Source organism: Dendrobium catenatum, unplaced genomic scaffold (assembly GCF_001605985.2).
Source record: "Dendrobium catenatum unplaced genomic scaffold, ASM160598v2 fragScaff_scaffold_716, whole genome shotgun sequence".
Taxonomy (NCBI): Eukaryota; Viridiplantae; Streptophyta; class Magnoliopsida; order Asparagales; family Orchidaceae; genus Dendrobium; species Dendrobium catenatum.
In genome coordinates, this window is record NW_021319178.1 from 581,737 (window position 1) to 599,584 (window position 17,848).

Genomic DNA, 17,848 nt, shown 5'->3' on the forward strand with positions numbered 1-17,848 from the left:
TAAAATTCAAAAAATATTTAAATTTAAAATTATCATATTTTTATGAGTGTAAATTCTTATAAATATGAGTTTTATAATTTTTTTTTCTTTTATGTGAGATTTTAATATAATTCTTTTACTTAATTATATAAAATTTATGTTTCATAATTTTTTTTAATTTAATTTTTTGCCTCAAACTTTGAATGATAACATTATTATTATGTTAATTTTATTAAATTTTAATAATATTTATTATTTATTACGTCATCCGGTTCGACCCCGGTTAGACCTCAGGCCGGTTGAACTGGTTGAACCGTGAACCTCTCATTCTTCCGGTTCGTTGTCCGATCCGATTTTCACAGCCTTGATATATACATATATTAGCAAATAATATAACAAATAATATCAGATAATAGCATATACCTTAATATATCTCATCAGAAATTTAATTTATAGAACTCTATGCTACACTTAGAATATATAATTTTCCAAAAAAAAAACACTTAGAATATATTTATGCTTAAACTTATGAATGATTATGTGTCTATTAAAATAAAATTTTCTAATCATAAATGGATAGAATCACATGATAATTTTAAATAGTAATATATTTATATATTTGCTCTGCTTATCATTTGTAAATATATAATTATTTTAATATTTATATGATGAGACTTATTTATTTCCCGCCAAATTCGTTCCATATATTTCGCCTCCGACGGTTTACAGAGCTCGGTTAGGGCATCGACGTCGATTCCAGGATGGATGAGGAGCAACTGATCCCCCACGCCGACGAGCTCGAGTGGCTTGAAACTAACAGCTTTTTGGTCGAATCCGAAGGGGAAGACGACTTACCTTTCATCGCAGAAGAGATCAGGCAAGATGATGGGGATCTTCCATTCTCAGCTGCCTTGCCTCGTGAGCTCATCAATTTCAAATTTTGGTACCTGTGGATCCACTTAATTTCCGATATTGAGTGTATAATTTCAGTCTTTTCCTGGTTGTTTCGCTGCAGGCCCACATGAGAGTCAGGTCTCCAGGAAGCGTAGCTGGTCGGAAGAGGACGAGGGATCTGAAAATATCGGAGAAATTATTAAGAGAGAGGAGAGTGGAAATAAGAGAAGAGCATTGGACTTTCTGGAGAGGGAGCAAGACGAGGATTGGCTCCGGTATTCCCCGCCGCAGAAGAAGGCCCCAGCTGTTCATATTGCATCAGAGAGTGATGTTCTGATGGTGGAACCTCCCGTCAAGGAGAAGATACTGTCCAGATTTGCCGTGGAGATTGAAGGTGATTGCGTACCTGTGACAGGACCATATGGTGACCGTGTCTATGCTAAGATGAAATCTAGTAAAACGGATATTGAAGGCCCAAAAAAGCAAAGAAAAGAACATCTTAAATATGGTTTGTTCGTATTATCTTCTTTCCTTCTTGCATGGACGCACTATATAGCTTTATGTTATGTTAATGGTAATTTTTTTGCTGGAGAAGTAAATGGTAAATTTTTTGTATTATGTGTTGTCGCATTAGATTTTCTCAAATCTAAGTGGTGCAAGAGCCACCCCACCTCCTGGTTCCATGCATAGTATAGTAGTTAGTAGGACCATATTCAGTTGAATTAACTTGCCAATCCAATTAAAATATTTAGAAATTGTAATTATCATATTATTTTATGATAGCAATTCTATATGTATGCTTTTACTTTTGTATTAATGACACTCAACTCACCGCACCACTCTCCCATGCCCTATGCCCTTTCTTTATTATTGTTGTTTGGATATTAGATCCAAGAACATTTAAATCAGCGCAAAAAAAAAAAAAAGACTATAACTTCATTGCTTAGAAAATTATTTCAAAGACCAAACAAACTCCATATAAGAAAAAAATATGGTTGGAATGATCATCTCATTATGATGATTCTAAAGACAAAAAATGTCCAAATATTGACCCAAGCCAAATCAACCTAAATCAGTTAATTTATCCATATCCTCTTCCTCTCTTTTTCAAATGCAAAGGAACATTTTGTGTGCACCCATTTAGTGGTGATGGTAGCCCTTGCCACCCTCAAGTTGCATGGGGGAGAATTATTGAATCTCTCATATGACTTCTTTCCTTAGGTATCAATGTGGAATTTGATTGATTCGTTTCATTTCAAGTAGTTTGTTTGACTAGAGCTGAACTTCTTGGAGCCATTGCAAAATTTATAGGTCTGCAATTCATGTATTGTTTATAATAGGGTTGCCAATAAATGTCCAAAATGACAATTCGACACAAGCCTAACTTGAAAAATTCAGGTTCGGGTTGACCCAATTTAATTTCAAGATGGGTCTAAAATCTTGTATTCACTAAATTTCAAGTTGATCCGAAAATCCCAAATCGACTCAAGGTTCGGGTTAAATGGGTTGGGTTCAAGTTAAACGGATTGTGTTTCAGTTAAATGGGTAATGTTCTGATTAAAAGAGCTACGATAATTCAAAAATTCCATGATTCATATAATAAACATGTTAATGGGTTGGGGTTAGATAGGCTCAAGTAGTTGTTCTAGTTCAATGTTTTGGCTCATATAATAAATGGGTTGGGTTTGGGTCAACTTTATGTCATACTCGAACTTGACCAGCCAACTTGAAGTGACACCCCTAGTTTGTGGCATATGATTGCTGTTGAGGGTACAAAATTTTTTATTTAAAATTGATGACATGCTGTCATAATTTTTTTGGCAACCCTGAATTTGATTCATGAGTCATTTCAAAATTATTCTCTTTAATTTATTGTAATAATTTTGATTTTTCAAATCTTCAGGATTTATGTCTTGAAATATACAAAATAATATATTTGTTTGTTTATTGGAGACATCGTTGATAACGATTCGATTGTGGCTTGTTTATTGGGCCACTCAACATAGGCTGGTTGACTGAGCCAACCCATCGTGTCATGCCTCTTAAGGATTTAATCATCTCCAAAAATGTTGGCTCAAGGAATTCAACTAACTTGCTCGCTAAGATGTAGTTGTAATTTTGCTTGAAAACTCTTCAACTTGTAAGAGGTTTGGTACCACCAGCCACTAGGTGCTACTTGAGGCTTTTCTATTGAGTAGGTGCCTAGATTTGGCTCTTGTAGTTAGTGTTTGCTCGGCTTCCTTGGGTCCTCTATAGTTGGTTCACTAGAAGGAATCTATGAAGGAATATAAATTATAGCGGGAATAAAAATAGAAGCTTTTATATATAGGGAGCCATTTCTTAAATGGGCATTGTTGGATGATTTTAACTTGAGTTCATGCAATACTATTTTTTCCTCAAATGTTTAGTCCAATATTGGACATTAAACATGCCTTTTAACAATAACTCATATTTAGCGCATGTGGAAGTACAAGGTTTTGTGTTTTTTCTCCTTTTGGGTTTTCCATGTAAATAATTTTATGCCCTTTGCTCTACTTTACTGCTCGAATTGTGTGTGAGATGTTGTTGTAGTGAAGGTGATCAAATCCTCTCTATAGATACGACTTTTAATGCTTGACATTTATGTTTCACAACTTGTTGCATTGGCTATCAATATTTTGTTTAGCTTTATACTTGTTACTTATTTTATTAGCAAGAAGGAATTATTATATACTCTCTGCATATTTTAAGTGTAAAGGGAAAAAAGATAGAGGATTCAAGCACTATGACATTTGCATATCGAGTTATAATGCATGTCGTGGCCACAATATTATAAAAAATAGTATAAAAAGTTAAATAATCATTAACAATTTATTGATAATTCAACAATATAAAATATTTTAATGTAAAAAGACATTATCAATGACGTATAAATAGATTATCACTATAGTGACTACACATAATAGATTATCACTATAGTGGAAAGTTGACAAAAGACAATTATATTTAAAAATAGATTATCACTATAGTGGAAATAACTAGATTTGCAAAAAAAACTTTCATAGTTTTTTTTTATGTCCTAATATTAGGCCAAAATACGAAACATAGATTATATCAATGCAGCTTATATTAAACTGATAGTTCTACAAATTAAACAATGAAATAATAATAATCAAACAAACTCAAAGTGATAAAATGGTAATGTAAAATTGCTAGCAATCAACTAAATTAGAAGAAACAAAACTAAGCATTAATTAAATAATAATAGAGGAAGACAATGCTTGAAAATACTAGGATGGAAAGAACATACATGATTACTGGTTAAAAGATGGAGCGCACATACATCTTTGCAAGGCGGTGTTTGGCAACATTGAGGACTAGGGGAAGGAAAAGGAGTGCTTCTAGGTGGACTTAGATCATCATCAAAAACCTTCTTCTATGTGTTTGAAAGACTCAATTCACTCCGGTCTTTATATCTCACATAATATTTGCTTCTGGATGCAAATAGTTGAAGTTCATTAGATGATGGTGATAATGTTTTCTTCGGATTATGATGATGACAATTTTATGGTCCTTTGATTTCTTGTGTTTTCTATTAGCGTAGACTATTATTCTCGCCTTTTATGTTTTTTGGGAATTTGTTTGTTGAAAAAGTTAGAAATTGCTAGAACTGTGAGTGAGCATGAGTGGTTATGTGAGTTGAAATCCTAATATATTTAAAAAAGCTTTAAACAAACAAATTAAGGATAAGTAAATTTAAAATAAATTAAAAAATCAGAAAGGTCAAAAACATAAATTGAGAAAAGGAATAAATAAGATAACGCATGCCATTCACGCTATATATTATGTGTTATTATATGCTCATGGTGCATATATCATGCACTTTTTTTTGTTTCACCTTGCTATGCTAATAATGTGTGATGTGAGCTACACAATTATGGGATATATATATAGCGTTCTATTTTATGCTATTGACCAGTAGAAAGAAGACTGAAATTTAAGTTATCGATTTACGATGTGCCTTGGTATAAAAAACAACAACAAACTCCAAGAGATTCAATACAAAAACAGATTTTTATTGATAGAAAATCAAATACGAACAAAGCAAGATACGATGGTCCTCTTTTGAGAGGACCTTCTCTTCCAAATCCTAGATGCCGCTAGGATCCCTTTAAAAAATAAAATTACATCGCTCTCAAATCAAATTCTGCATATAAACATGACAAAAATCCTCCTACTTATAGCAAACAATAAATAATAAATATCAAAACAACCCTCCCCCAATTCCCTCCCAAATCAGCCCCCAAATTAGCCTTATTTCCTTATTGATTTCCCTTTCATATTTTAATTCAAATAGGAGATCTTTCCCTCTTTAATTATCTCCTTAATTTCCTCTGTAATTATTCTGCTAACATAATAAATTATTACTTTGTTGGGCCCCACAAGAGGTGCCAAATATCTTTGGATTTTATTTCAGATTCCGCCCCCTCCACTGTCGGTCTAACCTCCCTTGGCTGTAGCTGTAACAGTACTTCCCCCCTAAAGACGCTCCTTGTCCTCAAGTTAGAAGGATGGGTCGCTATTCAAGCCTTTCTTCAATTGCTCAGTTAGTGGTTATGCTATCATCTATTAGAACCAAGCTAGAGCTTTTCTCTCCAGACATAGCCATGCGGCCTTAAACTTCTTCTCATGATTTAACCCATTCACCAAGAAATACATCTCCACCTGATATACCCATCCATATGCATCCTCCTCTTCAAATATTGGCATCCTCAACTTCCTCACCCTAAGATCACTACCACCCCAATAATTTCTTCCTCCTCCAGTGTAGCAGTTGTTGTGATCCCTCCATATTCCCCTGTGTATCAAGGGCGAGACTCACACATTTCTTCCATTCGTTCTTGCATGACATGATCTCATGATTCAGATCAACCCCCTCCATCTCCGTTCGCCCACTCCTCTTGCCTGAAATGCCTCTCATAATGGTCGGCCACTCCACCACCTCCACACAATTCCCTCCTTGTTGTCTCCTCTTTTGGAAACCTTGATCCACCCTTTATTGGAGCTCTAGGAGGAGGCTCTAGATAATAATATAAAACTTTATTACTTTTATTTTAAAAAAAGGAGGTTATTGATGGACGAAACTCTCCTCATCAAACCCCTTCCGTCTAATCTCCTTTCCCTTAGATTTGGCCAAGGAAATTCCGATCAAATCTTGGTTAGGGTTAGTAATTGGAACCACCGGTGAAGTTTTGGATTGCATCTTCACGAGTTTCCTTAACATCTCTTCTATCCCTCTAAATCGGCTCTCCATCCGATTCTTCATAGTTAAAAACTTCTCCTCCATGCTGAATTTGAATTGCTCTATTTGGCTTTTCAACGCATCCACTTTCTTTACTGCCATCTCTCCAAAAATCTCACTCTTATACCAATTTGATGCGTCTTGGTATCAAAGACAGCAACAAACTCCAAGAGATTCAACAAAAAAAAAACATATTTTAATTGATAGAAAACCAAATACGAACAAAGTAAGATGCAATGGTCCTCTTTCGAGAAAACTATAGCCCCTAAATCAGCCCTCAAACCCTAGACATCATTAGAATCCCTCACAAAAAAAAATTACAGCACTCTCAAATCAAATTGTGCATAGAAACATAACATAAACCCTCATACTTATAGCAAATAATAAATAATAAATATCAAAACAACCCTCCCCCAATTCTCTCCCAAATCAGATTCCTTTTTAATTATAAAACATCACATAATTAATCAGCCTCCAAATCTACCCTCTTTAATTATGAAACATCTCCTAATTAATCCCCTCTAAATTAGCATCCAAATCATCTGTCCATTTTAATTAGGAAATATTTAATTAATCTCCTCCAAATCAGTCCCCAAATCAGCATGCTTTCCTTATTAATTTGATAATTTCCCTCTTCTATTTGAATTCAAATAGGAGATTTTTCCCTCCTTAATTATCTCCTTAATTACCCTCCTAACATGATGAATTATTACTTTGTTGGGCCCATAAGAGGTGCCAAAATCTCCCTTGATATGGTCTAGCCTCCCTTGGCCTATAGTCGTAACAGTATGTCACAAATTGAGGAAAAAGATTAGTGGAGTATTTACTTTGCTTTACTTATCTCTCACTGCTTTTTGGAAGAATTCCAAGCACAATGGTCTTCCATGATGGAACCAACAGGTACACTCCTTCCCGCAATCTATTTTATAGAAATTAAAAAGTGATGTTTATATTGATATTCTTCAAAAATTTAAGAGTTTCCAATGTCGCACCCTCTACTCTCAGTGGTCTTCCACCCACCCATAAGAACTTATTCTTGATCTATCTTTGTTTTTTAGATGCCAAAGCATTTCCATTTGCACTTACCTTTTCTCCGTACCAATTTCGATGGTCTTGTTTTGTCTTCTTGATTCTAAACTAGTTTTAGTTGCATTGAGATGAACTGGAATCCAACCTGCAGAAAGTTGATGCATGAGCTGACTGATACAATCTGGTGTTTGTTTGACAAAGTTTTGAGAATCTTCTATTTACTTTTCTGGTTTCATGTATATGTATTAGAATCCAGCGAACCTTTCATAATTTTCTATCTGGACAGGGTTTAATAAAATATTATTATTTTTTGTCTCTAAACTGTAAATTGTTCACCATTTTTTGACTTTTATTTGCAGGTTATTTATTGTTTTGGATTGGAATGTGCTTTGTCATTTTCATGCAAAACCAAAAAAAAAATTTACTTCTTTCTTTTTTACTTAACTTGCATTGGTGTTTTTTTGGTCATTTAGAATGTTTATACTTTTCAGCTTGTAATTATGTATAGTTTTATTTTGGTGTTGTTGATGACATTGCAGGACTTCTTTCTGAGCCTATTGGCATCATTATAAAAAAATTGGACCATGAGGCTTTTGCTAAGGTATGATTAGCAACTTGCAGGGTTTACTGAACTTGCTATAACTATAATTATTGAATTGATGGTTGCAGCTATAATTATAATTATTCTGTAACAACTTGCTATAACTATTTTTTCTACAATTAAGGTTTCTATGATAGGAGTGGACAATAAGTAGGTTATACTGAACAATTTTGCCTAACTGAAAATCTGGTTGGTTCGGTTTGATATCAATTCATAATATTATATGAACCTGTTGGTTCACTTTCTCACAAACCATAGGCAAGCCCTATTGCTAAATCATACTTGATGAGCAATGTGACTTAAGGTGTGAAAGAATGAGGCAAGCTTTTTGCCTTAATTGAACTGATGGTTGCAGCTACCTTTTGACAACACAGATCTAAATAGACCTATCCTATGTATGAATTTTTATCAGTCATTTAATCCAAAACAAAGCTTGATCATAAATATTTGACATATAAATGTTTTTCATAGTTTATAATTTATGTTAAACTAAATTGAATCAGCCGAGCTGAAGAAGCCAAATGAAACCCAAGCAAATAAATCTAAACCATAGCTTTAAGTTTCCAACCCTAAGCCAACATATGTGCAAAACTGATCTGAATGGTATTGAATGTTTGACTAAAAGAGCTTTGGTGGTAGGCATTGACGATGTAACGAATATGATGATGTGCAAGGAGCTTACTTCCTTGGCTCAGTTTTAAATACTAATTTTATTCTTTACTTTTAGATCTCATATCTTGAAAACAGCCATTTTTCACATCTTAGTGCAAATATTTTTGAAGGCCTTTGAAGAAAATGATTGCTTATCATGTCATCAAACTCATTCAGAAGTGCCAACTTTCAGTGAGAAGCTTTGGGTAGAAAAGTATGCTCCATGCTCTTTCACGGAGCTTCTAAGTGATGAACAAACTAATAGAGAGGTATACCAAGGATATTGTGGCACAAGTTATTTCTATATTTTTTATTTAATTTAAGCAAGTAGTTATTTAGTCCATTGTTATATAAACTTGAAATTCATTGGCTTCCAACTGCAGGTGCTTCTGTGGCTTAAACAATGGGATTCATCTGTATTTGGCTCTCAAGTTAGGTCGACCACTGATGATGTTTTATCTGCTTTGCGGCGTCATTCTTCACCTGTTCAACATAAGAGGTTTTCTGGTGGCGAAACCTTCTTTGAGCAGGGTAGAGCAGCTCCTTTTACCCGTCAAAGTCTTAAATCTTGGAATGCAGATAAGCACATTGAGAATGTAAATGGTTTTTCTGAATCATGGAGCAAGAAAGCAACGGTGGATCATCCTCTTGAGCAAAAGGTGTGTGATGAGATGCATTTTTTCTTGAAGATTACAACATTTAAAAGAGAATGCAACATCATTCTAACTTGCTATGCTATCTAAATAATAGTGTCTTATATTTCATTTCATGCTAATAATTATCTTTCTCAGTTGTGAATTTTTTCCTTTTAGTTTCATTTAAAAAGTTTAATATAATTACAATTAATATAAAATATGCTGAAAGAATTCTAAACAATTGAATGAAACCTAAGGTCTAACAATAAAAAACAGTGATTTTTAATGGCAATGTTCATACTATATTGTGGGCTTCGAAAATTCACTCCCTGGCCTCACCGTGCCCTTTTTGTTGATGAGGAGAGTTTCAATGAATCAGGTTTCGAGTAAATTTTTATAAGACAAATTGAATTTTAGATAAGACTCTACCTAGAAATATTTCCCTCATTTTGCGAGCACTATGATCTAAGGTTTGGTTTCCTTAGATGCATGCTCCTATGGTTAATTACCTCTCATGATAGTGAGAGAGAACTTTCGATTAAGGCTAGCCGTTGGATAGACACTAAGTATCCAACGTATAATAGTACAAACTTTCATGGTTTGAAAGTTAGATTTTTAGGATTTCTAATATTTGAAATTTATCACCATATACTTAAAGTGAGTTATAGGAGAATGGTGACGCGTTAGATTAAGATCTCATGATGGAATGATTCCATCATCCCAGGTTGTCATGGTCCTTAGTTTACTTAGCCGAAGGAGATAGTTGACCTAACCTGATCAAAGGATCCATGTTGGCAGTCATGAGTTGTGTTGTCCAAGGGTATCTTGTAGTTTTTGGGTAAATATTTGACTAAAGGGACATATTTGAATTGACCTTAGCGAGTAAAGGGTTTTGTGCCTTATTAACTTTACTCCATGATTCATTACTCAAGAGTTTAGAGTCATTGGGGAACATACGGGCTCTGGCTGTGATCGTAATTTAGTGATACTATTTGACAACAAAACCACTTTGTCAGAGGGCACCAATCATAATTGATTACTTGTGCCATTTGGTGGCAAAATCATTGATTAGTGGACACTTATCATATTATTATTAGCGAGAGATAGTTTGAGAATGAATCTTATGATATATCTGACATGATATTCACTCTTTGTCAATTTGGATTATACTCATAAATTATCATCATTAACAAATTGTTGATTGAGGGCGGATGGATTTGCTTTAAGTTTTTAAGATGTTTAATTTCATTTTTTAATTTTAGATTTTTGATAAATATCAAGATTTGAGGTTTTATTGGAATTTGAACCGAACAATTATAAATTTTTGCATTTATGAGATTTTTTTGAAATTTATGTGGACCTTTTTTATTGAGATTTACATTTAAATAGGCCATCATCAGGATTTTAGATAATTCAACTTTTATTATTTGAATCTTGTCAACTTTTCCCATTTGCTCGTAAAGGATTGGGTTCGGTCAAGATTTATTAGGATTATATCTAAAATTCAATAATTTACTTTTTTTTTTTAATTTTAACCCATGCAACATTCTTAAACTTGAATTTTGGAGTTTTGGTTCGACAGTCGGAGCACATGCGAGTATGCTTTTCAGTGCACGCACTTGCACATTTTTAGCATATTTTGTATATTACATATTTGCATATTGTATATGTACATCCTATATATATATATATATATATATATATATATATATATATATATATTGCAAAAACCGTTAATCCTTTTTCACCCTCCTGGTGAAGGCAGAGAACTCTAGACCCTGACTTTGAAGCTATTCTCGCAAGAGCAACTCCAAGAACTCACCAAGGCCACTGAAGGAATCAAGGTGCAAGCTTGCCTGGAGCAACTCCAAGAACTCACCAAGGCCACTGAAGGAAACAAAGTGCAAGCTTGCCTGGAGAAATCACGTGAACACCCCTCACGCACAACCTCACATTCTCCCTCTTTATGCCCAAAGCTCTTAAGAATTCTCCCTTAGAGCTCCTTCAACAGTTAAAAGTCTTTCTAAAAGACTTCATTGAGTTGCTTAAGTATAAGGCTTCAAAAAACCCTAATTTTTCAATTAGGTCGTCATTGTTTGTATAGCACGATCTGGGTTCGTACAATACGATTAGTTCAAAATAGGGGTTCGTTTAGTACAATGGAACAGTCATTCAGACAAATTGTTCAAATTCTACATACTTATCATACAATACGATTGTAAGTTTGTACAATACGATTAGTTTAATTTCACTCTGTTTGTACAGGATGATTATTGGGATGATTGGAAATCGTCTTTGTCGATCGTCCGATACGATTAACATTGTATAGTACATTTAGTTCAAATATCAAGTGTTTGTTAGTACGATCAACATCGTAATGTACGATTAGTTCCAAAAATAAGGTTTTCGTCTAGTACGATCTCTTGGACGATCAAATTTCATTTCTATCAATCGTACAGTACGATTTGAATCATATGGTACAATTAGCCACATTTATTAAACTTTGATTTAATTGATTAATCATGGAGAATAATTTAAATAAGATTTCAAATATCATACAATATGATTCGGATCATATCTAACGATGAGTTCAAAATTCAAATTTTTAGAATACTTATTTAAATTATCTGGCGGCTAGGTTTTTTTGATGGAAACAAATCGTGCAATATGATTTACATCGTATGATACGATTAGTTCATTATTATTAATTACACAATTAGTTGTTAACCCTCTTTTTTCGTATAACTGCTCGTACAATACGATCGTAATTGTACGTACGATTATTTCAAAAATCTCAGTTCAACTTTTTCACTCCCTATGTGTATGTGCACATTCACCAATTTAGCATATACCATTACATGGCTAGAATTAAGAAATATAATAAAGGAAAATGAAAAATACATATACTTTTAAAAGATATCCTATTCTGCCCAAACTTGAGCCTTGGGGCCCCTTAGGGCTGAACGACAGAGAGCAGAGCGCTGCAGTGGTATAGATACGACGTTGCAACGGTGTAAGACATAGGCTTGAGTGCCGCATCGCCCCAAACTGGCGCTGCGAGACAAACTAGATTGTTTTCTTTCTCGTTTTTCTAAATGGTTGCGTCCCTTCGGGTTGTTTTACTTGGCTTTCTCTTGTATTTTGATAGAGTAGACATTGAGAACGGTGTATGCGAGAAGAGAAGTTTTCTCTTGTATTTTGATAGAGTAGACATTGAGAATGGTGTATGTAAGAAGAGAAGTAAGGAGAGAGAGAGAATAGAGATTTGTACTTATTTCTTTCAATTTTCATAGTGGATTTCTTAATGTGGTGTGGCTCCATGATTTTTTCCCCTATTTTAGGTTTTTTTCCTATTAAATCTTGGTGTCTTTTACTTTTCTACTGCTTTTACTTTCTTGCTTGTTTCGTCTTTATGGTGTTTACTCCTCATTTTCCTCAACAGTAGTGCCCATAATCACCGGAAGCGATTGAAGAAATGCCCTTACACTAACAAAGAAGCCCTAAATCACTAAAGTCAACGCTGCATCATGCTCGTAATCCATTGATGACACGTCAATTACGTTTAGCAGCAGAGATGGGCCAACCAGGAGCAACCCTCTCAACGAGTACCTAAACCATTGTCATTACTTCTCTAATTGCCAATTATTAGATCGACTACATTTTGATAGATATGGGGAGTCTAGTGAGCATAATCTTCGATAAAATGAATATGCTTGCTTCTCAATTTATCCCACTGCAGAACACCTTTATGAATTTTCAGGTGAACGAAGGGAAACCAAAGGAACAATCACCCTACTAGTCCCTTGAATTGAAGGAGATCGCCAGTACATCGCCATATTCAACGCTCCGGCTGCCTACAATGCCATATTTGATAGGCCATTGCTGAATACACTCAAGGCTGTGGTATCAACCTACCATGTCACCATCAAATTCTCGGTTGAAGGAAATGAAATTATCGTAAAAGACCATCTAGCCCAGTCATGCACTTGCTACCTATGAGCGATAAGTCTGGCTGACACCTCTGAGGGAATTCTACAACTAGACACAGAACGAGGCCCGTCCCTTGAAGTGATTGAGGCCATCAAAGAAGTACTAGTAGTAGAAGATCAACTTGGTTGATCCTTCAAGATTAGCACCTCTTTCAACAGAGAATACCGAGACGATCTAATACAAACTCTCCGCAACAATCTTGAATTGTTTGCATGGACAACCGTAGCGATGTGGGGCATAAGCAAAGAAATCACATGCCATCGGCTGAACGTTCAAAGCAATGTTTAAAATTGCGTATTCGAGTATTGAGGCGTTTTTCATTCGTGAGGCGAGGCGTAAGCCTCAAGGCGTTTTGAGGCGTAAGCCTCAAAATCAAAAGATTGCGTAAACATAAAATGATAAATTTTTTATATACTAATGAGTGAATAATATAAAACATAAAAAAGCATAAGATATGAAGTGAAATCAAAATATCTCAATAATAAGACAACATGAAATATAGTTCAACTCAAAATTCTATCTTTCCCAAATCCCAGTATTCTTTTCATTACCATATAATTCAAATTTCCAAAAATAAATAGCAATGACATATCACATAAGAACTCATAAGTCATCAGCACTGTCATCAGTAAGGGGTTCTTCATTTGAATCATCATAATGATGAACTGCTCTCTCCCCTTCCTCCTCTTATATAGAGTCTAATGTCGGGCATTTACTTCAAGATTTATGTAAGTTTTAATATATATAACGTGAGGCGTAAGCCTCATGCCTGTGAGGCGAGGCGGGCTTCAATCAAGTTGAGGCGCAAGCCTCATAAAAAGACTTGAGGCGTAAGCATCGAGGTGTTTTTTACTAGAATTGTGCAAAGGCGGGTCTCAAGGCGAGCCTCATATTGCGCAATTTTAAACCATGGTTCAAAGAGGCTCTCGCGCCATCATGTAGAAAATCAAAAACAGTCGCTTTGCTCACCCAACCTATTTGAGAAGAAGTGGATAAATTACTCGCCACTAACTTCATCAGGGAAGCCGATTCGATTGTCAATGTGGTAATGGTTCATAAATCAACTTGTAAATGGAGAATGTGTGTAAATTTCACTAATCTAAACTCAGCATTTCCCAAGGAAGGCTACCTGCTTCCAAGGATTGATGCCCTAGTCTACTCCATGGTGGCTTATCCCTTCTTGAGCTTCGTAGATGTCTTCTCGGGTTACCACCAGATCAAAATCCATTCTGAATATTGTGAAAATAGCGCATTCGTTACAGCAGAAGGTTAGTACTATTACAAAGCTATGCCTTTTGGGTTGAAGAATGTTGATGCGACCTATCAGAGAATGATGAACAAAATCTTCAAAGAGCAAAGGGGAAGAAACATTGAAGTCTACATAGACAACCTTCTTTTCAAAAGCAATTTGCCTGGCTAGCATCTTAAAGATCTTCAAGAAACCTTTCTCACTCTCAGAAAGTACAAAATGAGAATTTGACTCATAATTGGATACAATGGAGAAAAAGGATTCTTGTAGTTGACCTCATGTAGTGGGATAAAGGCTTGTTGTTGCTCAAAATAGCGTGCATAGGAGTTCCCTCATCACGTCGATCACAATGTTGCGAGTTTCGAAGTTTTTAGGCTTATGATGCATTATACTTGTGCACGTTAGACTAGTGAAACAACTGCAAAGTGATAATATCGGTAGTGGCTCAATGGTGGCTAGTGGTTGGTGGGATAGTGACTGAGGAATGGAGAAAGATGTTGAGTTTCATCCGTTTCATAATTTGACTTTTTCGGCCTTATAGGTTTCATGCTTTTATCTCCTTGGTATAACTTTCTAGAAAAAGATAGTGTATTCCAAAATGCTTGTTAGACATGATACCATGTGGTATTGAGTGTCCTATTGTACAATAGGTTGCATGTGGTGTCGAGTGTCCAGTCGTACCATTTTACAATAAGGCGTCCAAGAATACTGAGTTTGTGCTTTTAGCCTAATAGTTAATTGGGGGCTTCGATTTGATTGGAAACAAAAGCCATATGCATCAACCCTACTTAGAATACTCTATTTATGGTAGTCTTCTATATTGCGCACATCAAGAAGCGAATGCCAACCGTTTTATTTTTGACTTGCCTCTTTCATCATTATCATTCTCGCACAAAATTTATATTCAGCAAAAAGAAGTTGCAACATGAACAGCTTTCTCCCCTGAACTAGGATTGCTATAAAATGAATGGAAAAAAAGTTTCCATTTACTTATTTTAAGAGTTTACAACCTATTGTTTGAATAAAAAAACAATGATGATGATGGCCATGTTAACAGTTTCTGTTCCATTGTTTGCCATTTATGTTTTTTCTTTCCATGGATCACCGGAAAAAATCTATTTAGGTTTCTTTTAGAGTTTGAAATACCATATGTTAATGTTTCAGGTACTTCTACTTTGTGGCCCTCCAGGGCTTGGAAAGACAACACTTGCACACGTAGCAGCTAAACATTGTGGATACCGAGTTGTTGAGGTCTGCACATATACTGTTTTTTTATTTGTTTTCCAACACATTTGCTTTGATTCAACATAACTTTGGTGGGTTTAAACTCTACTTTATGTGTATGGACGAGTCATATTGATAGTATGCGAATTCTTTTAGTTGGAAGTATTTTGTGCTGCCGATATACAAAAGCAACTCTTATTGCCTAAAAATGGCTTGCAAATCTGTTGCTCAGATTGGAGTGCATAAGGACCGTATTGTCTGCTTTTAGTCAGTAGTAAATAAAGGACTTGTTTATGGCACTGATGAGAAATGATGAGAAATGCCCTATGCAGATCAATGCAAGCGATGATAGGTCTTCTTTAACACTAGAATCAAAAATCCTTGATGCAGTCCAGATTGCATCTGTCACTGCTGATTCCAAACCTAAATGTTTGGTGAGCTTCATCTTTATACTATCAAGCTATACTTATTATGAGACTAAACGTTTTGGTTTTTAATGTTGTGAAGGTCATTGATGAAATAGATGGTGCACTAGGTGAAGGGAAAGGTGCGGTGGAGGTGATTCTAAAGCTGGTAACACTTTTGAATCTTCTAGTTTACTATGATTTGACGAGAGCCTTTTATTGTATTTCATTGATTAGTGAAACATTGCAGGGTAAATTAAGGTTGGAATAGATATCAGAAGCTTCAATAGATTTTTCCATTAGGCTGGATTCTAATATTGGATTATAATTTCAATGAATGCTTCCTCCTATTGGTGTATATCGGTTAGCTCAACTACATCCTAAGCAAAATAAGCAAATTATATATTTATAACATAAACATTAGGAATGGTAAAAAAATATACTTACATTTTTATTCAGGAGCCATAGCAAGAAATTCTTGCCAAAGAGCATATTGGTGCCTATACAACTTTGCATCCATGACTCTTGATACGTCATCTCAAAATTATCTTGATCGGGCACGAATCTCGAGGCAAAAGCTAGTTGGAAACTTCAAAAATTAATTTCGGGAGCATATGAACTCCGATTTCAGCGAGCTTACAGTCAAACTGAGCGTCTCGGAAATACGAACCCAACGACACCAAGATCAACCCAATTCGAGCCCAAATGAGTCCGAATCAAGGGCTCAAAGCGCTGTTGGAAGGATCAAACAGCAATTTGAGTTACCAAACGGTCTCCGATTTTGACGAGCTTATACTCGAATCGAACGGCTCGACGAGACGAATCCAACGAGCCTAAGATCGCCGAATTCCGACATGATTAAGGCCTTCAAATGCCCAACGAACGGTGCATGATCAAAGGATTCAATATCGGCCGTCCATTCAAAACACTCCCAATTCGCCCTTGATCTTACGCCTATTTACGGGCTATGCCACTCCAGAAAAACTATAAATAGAGCCCTCATTCTACACCAAGGGGGCTTAAGTGAAGAGAGAGAAGAAGAAGAGGAGAAAGGGGAAAAGGAGATTCCTCACCTCCTCGACCACCGCCGGAGCTCTTCATGCCGCCAGAAGACGTCGGAACTCTGCCAGATTTTCAGGAAATGCCGGGAATTTGCACAACTTCCATGTGATGCTGAAATTCTTCCCAATTTGCAACAGAGTTCCCTTCTGACGCTGAAACTCTGCCCAAGGGAAGCTGGAGTTCTCCTTTGTCAACAATAGACGTCGGACTTCTACCCGACGTCGAACCTTCACTCTTCGCTAAGTTTCTACTCGACGCCGGACTTCTACCGGTTATCGGACTTCGCTAGACGTGTATGCGAAGATGGATTTCTTTCTATTACTGGACTTCTACCTGACGTTGTCCTACTGATCTTCGTCGTCAGACTACAGTCCTTCCAACCTCTGTCGCCAGCCGACTACGGTCCTCCTGACTTACGTCGCCCGCTGACTACAGTCTTTCCGACATCCGTCGCCCGTTGAATACGGTCCTCCTGACTTATGTCGCCCGCCGACTACAGTCTTTCCGACCTCCGTCGCCCGCCGACTACGGTCCTCCTGACTTACGTCGCCCGCCGACTACAGTCCTCCGTCGCCAGCTGACTACGGTCCTCCTGACCTACGTCGCCCGCCGACTACGGTCCTTCCGACCAAACGAACATGTCAACAATGACTCTTTGTATTTACATCATGTAATGTACTCCATAAGATGTACATCAAGCTAAGGCCTTCTCCCAAGGAAGGGCCTCATTTGTAATCGACTGCAAATGCTAGTGGATTCGTTCAAACTGGGCTAGGCCCCGTAGTTTTTCCCCCTTTTTATAGGGGTTTTCCACGTAAAAATCTTGGTGTCTCATAAATGCTAGACCCT

At 36.0% G+C, this 17,848-nt stretch overlaps 1 protein-coding gene across 4 annotated transcripts in view; it reads left to right on the forward strand.

The window, feature by feature from the left end:
- Positions 1-644: 644 nt before the first annotated feature.
- The window catches only part of LOC110108368 (chromosome transmission fidelity protein 18 homolog), a 31,895-nt gene continuing 14,691 nt past the window's right edge, over positions 645-17,848 (forward strand). The window contains exons 1-8 of one of the 4 annotated variants that reach the window (XM_020838991.2): positions 645-897; positions 995-1,381; positions 7,723-7,784; positions 8,567-8,704; positions 8,819-9,094; positions 15,474-15,560; positions 15,866-15,967; positions 16,041-16,106. In XM_020838991.2, the coding sequence (XP_020694650.1) occupies positions 741-897; positions 995-1,381; positions 7,723-7,784; positions 8,567-8,704; positions 8,819-9,094; positions 15,474-15,560; positions 15,866-15,967; positions 16,041-16,106 (1,275 nt within the window). In that variant the 5' untranslated portion in view covers positions 645-740. The remainder of the gene's footprint in view (positions 898-994; positions 1,382-7,722; positions 7,785-8,566; positions 8,705-8,818; positions 9,095-15,473; positions 15,561-15,865; positions 15,968-16,040; positions 16,107-17,848) is intronic. The other 3 variants (XM_020838988.2, XM_020838990.2, XM_028695993.1) reach the window with 3 other exon arrangements.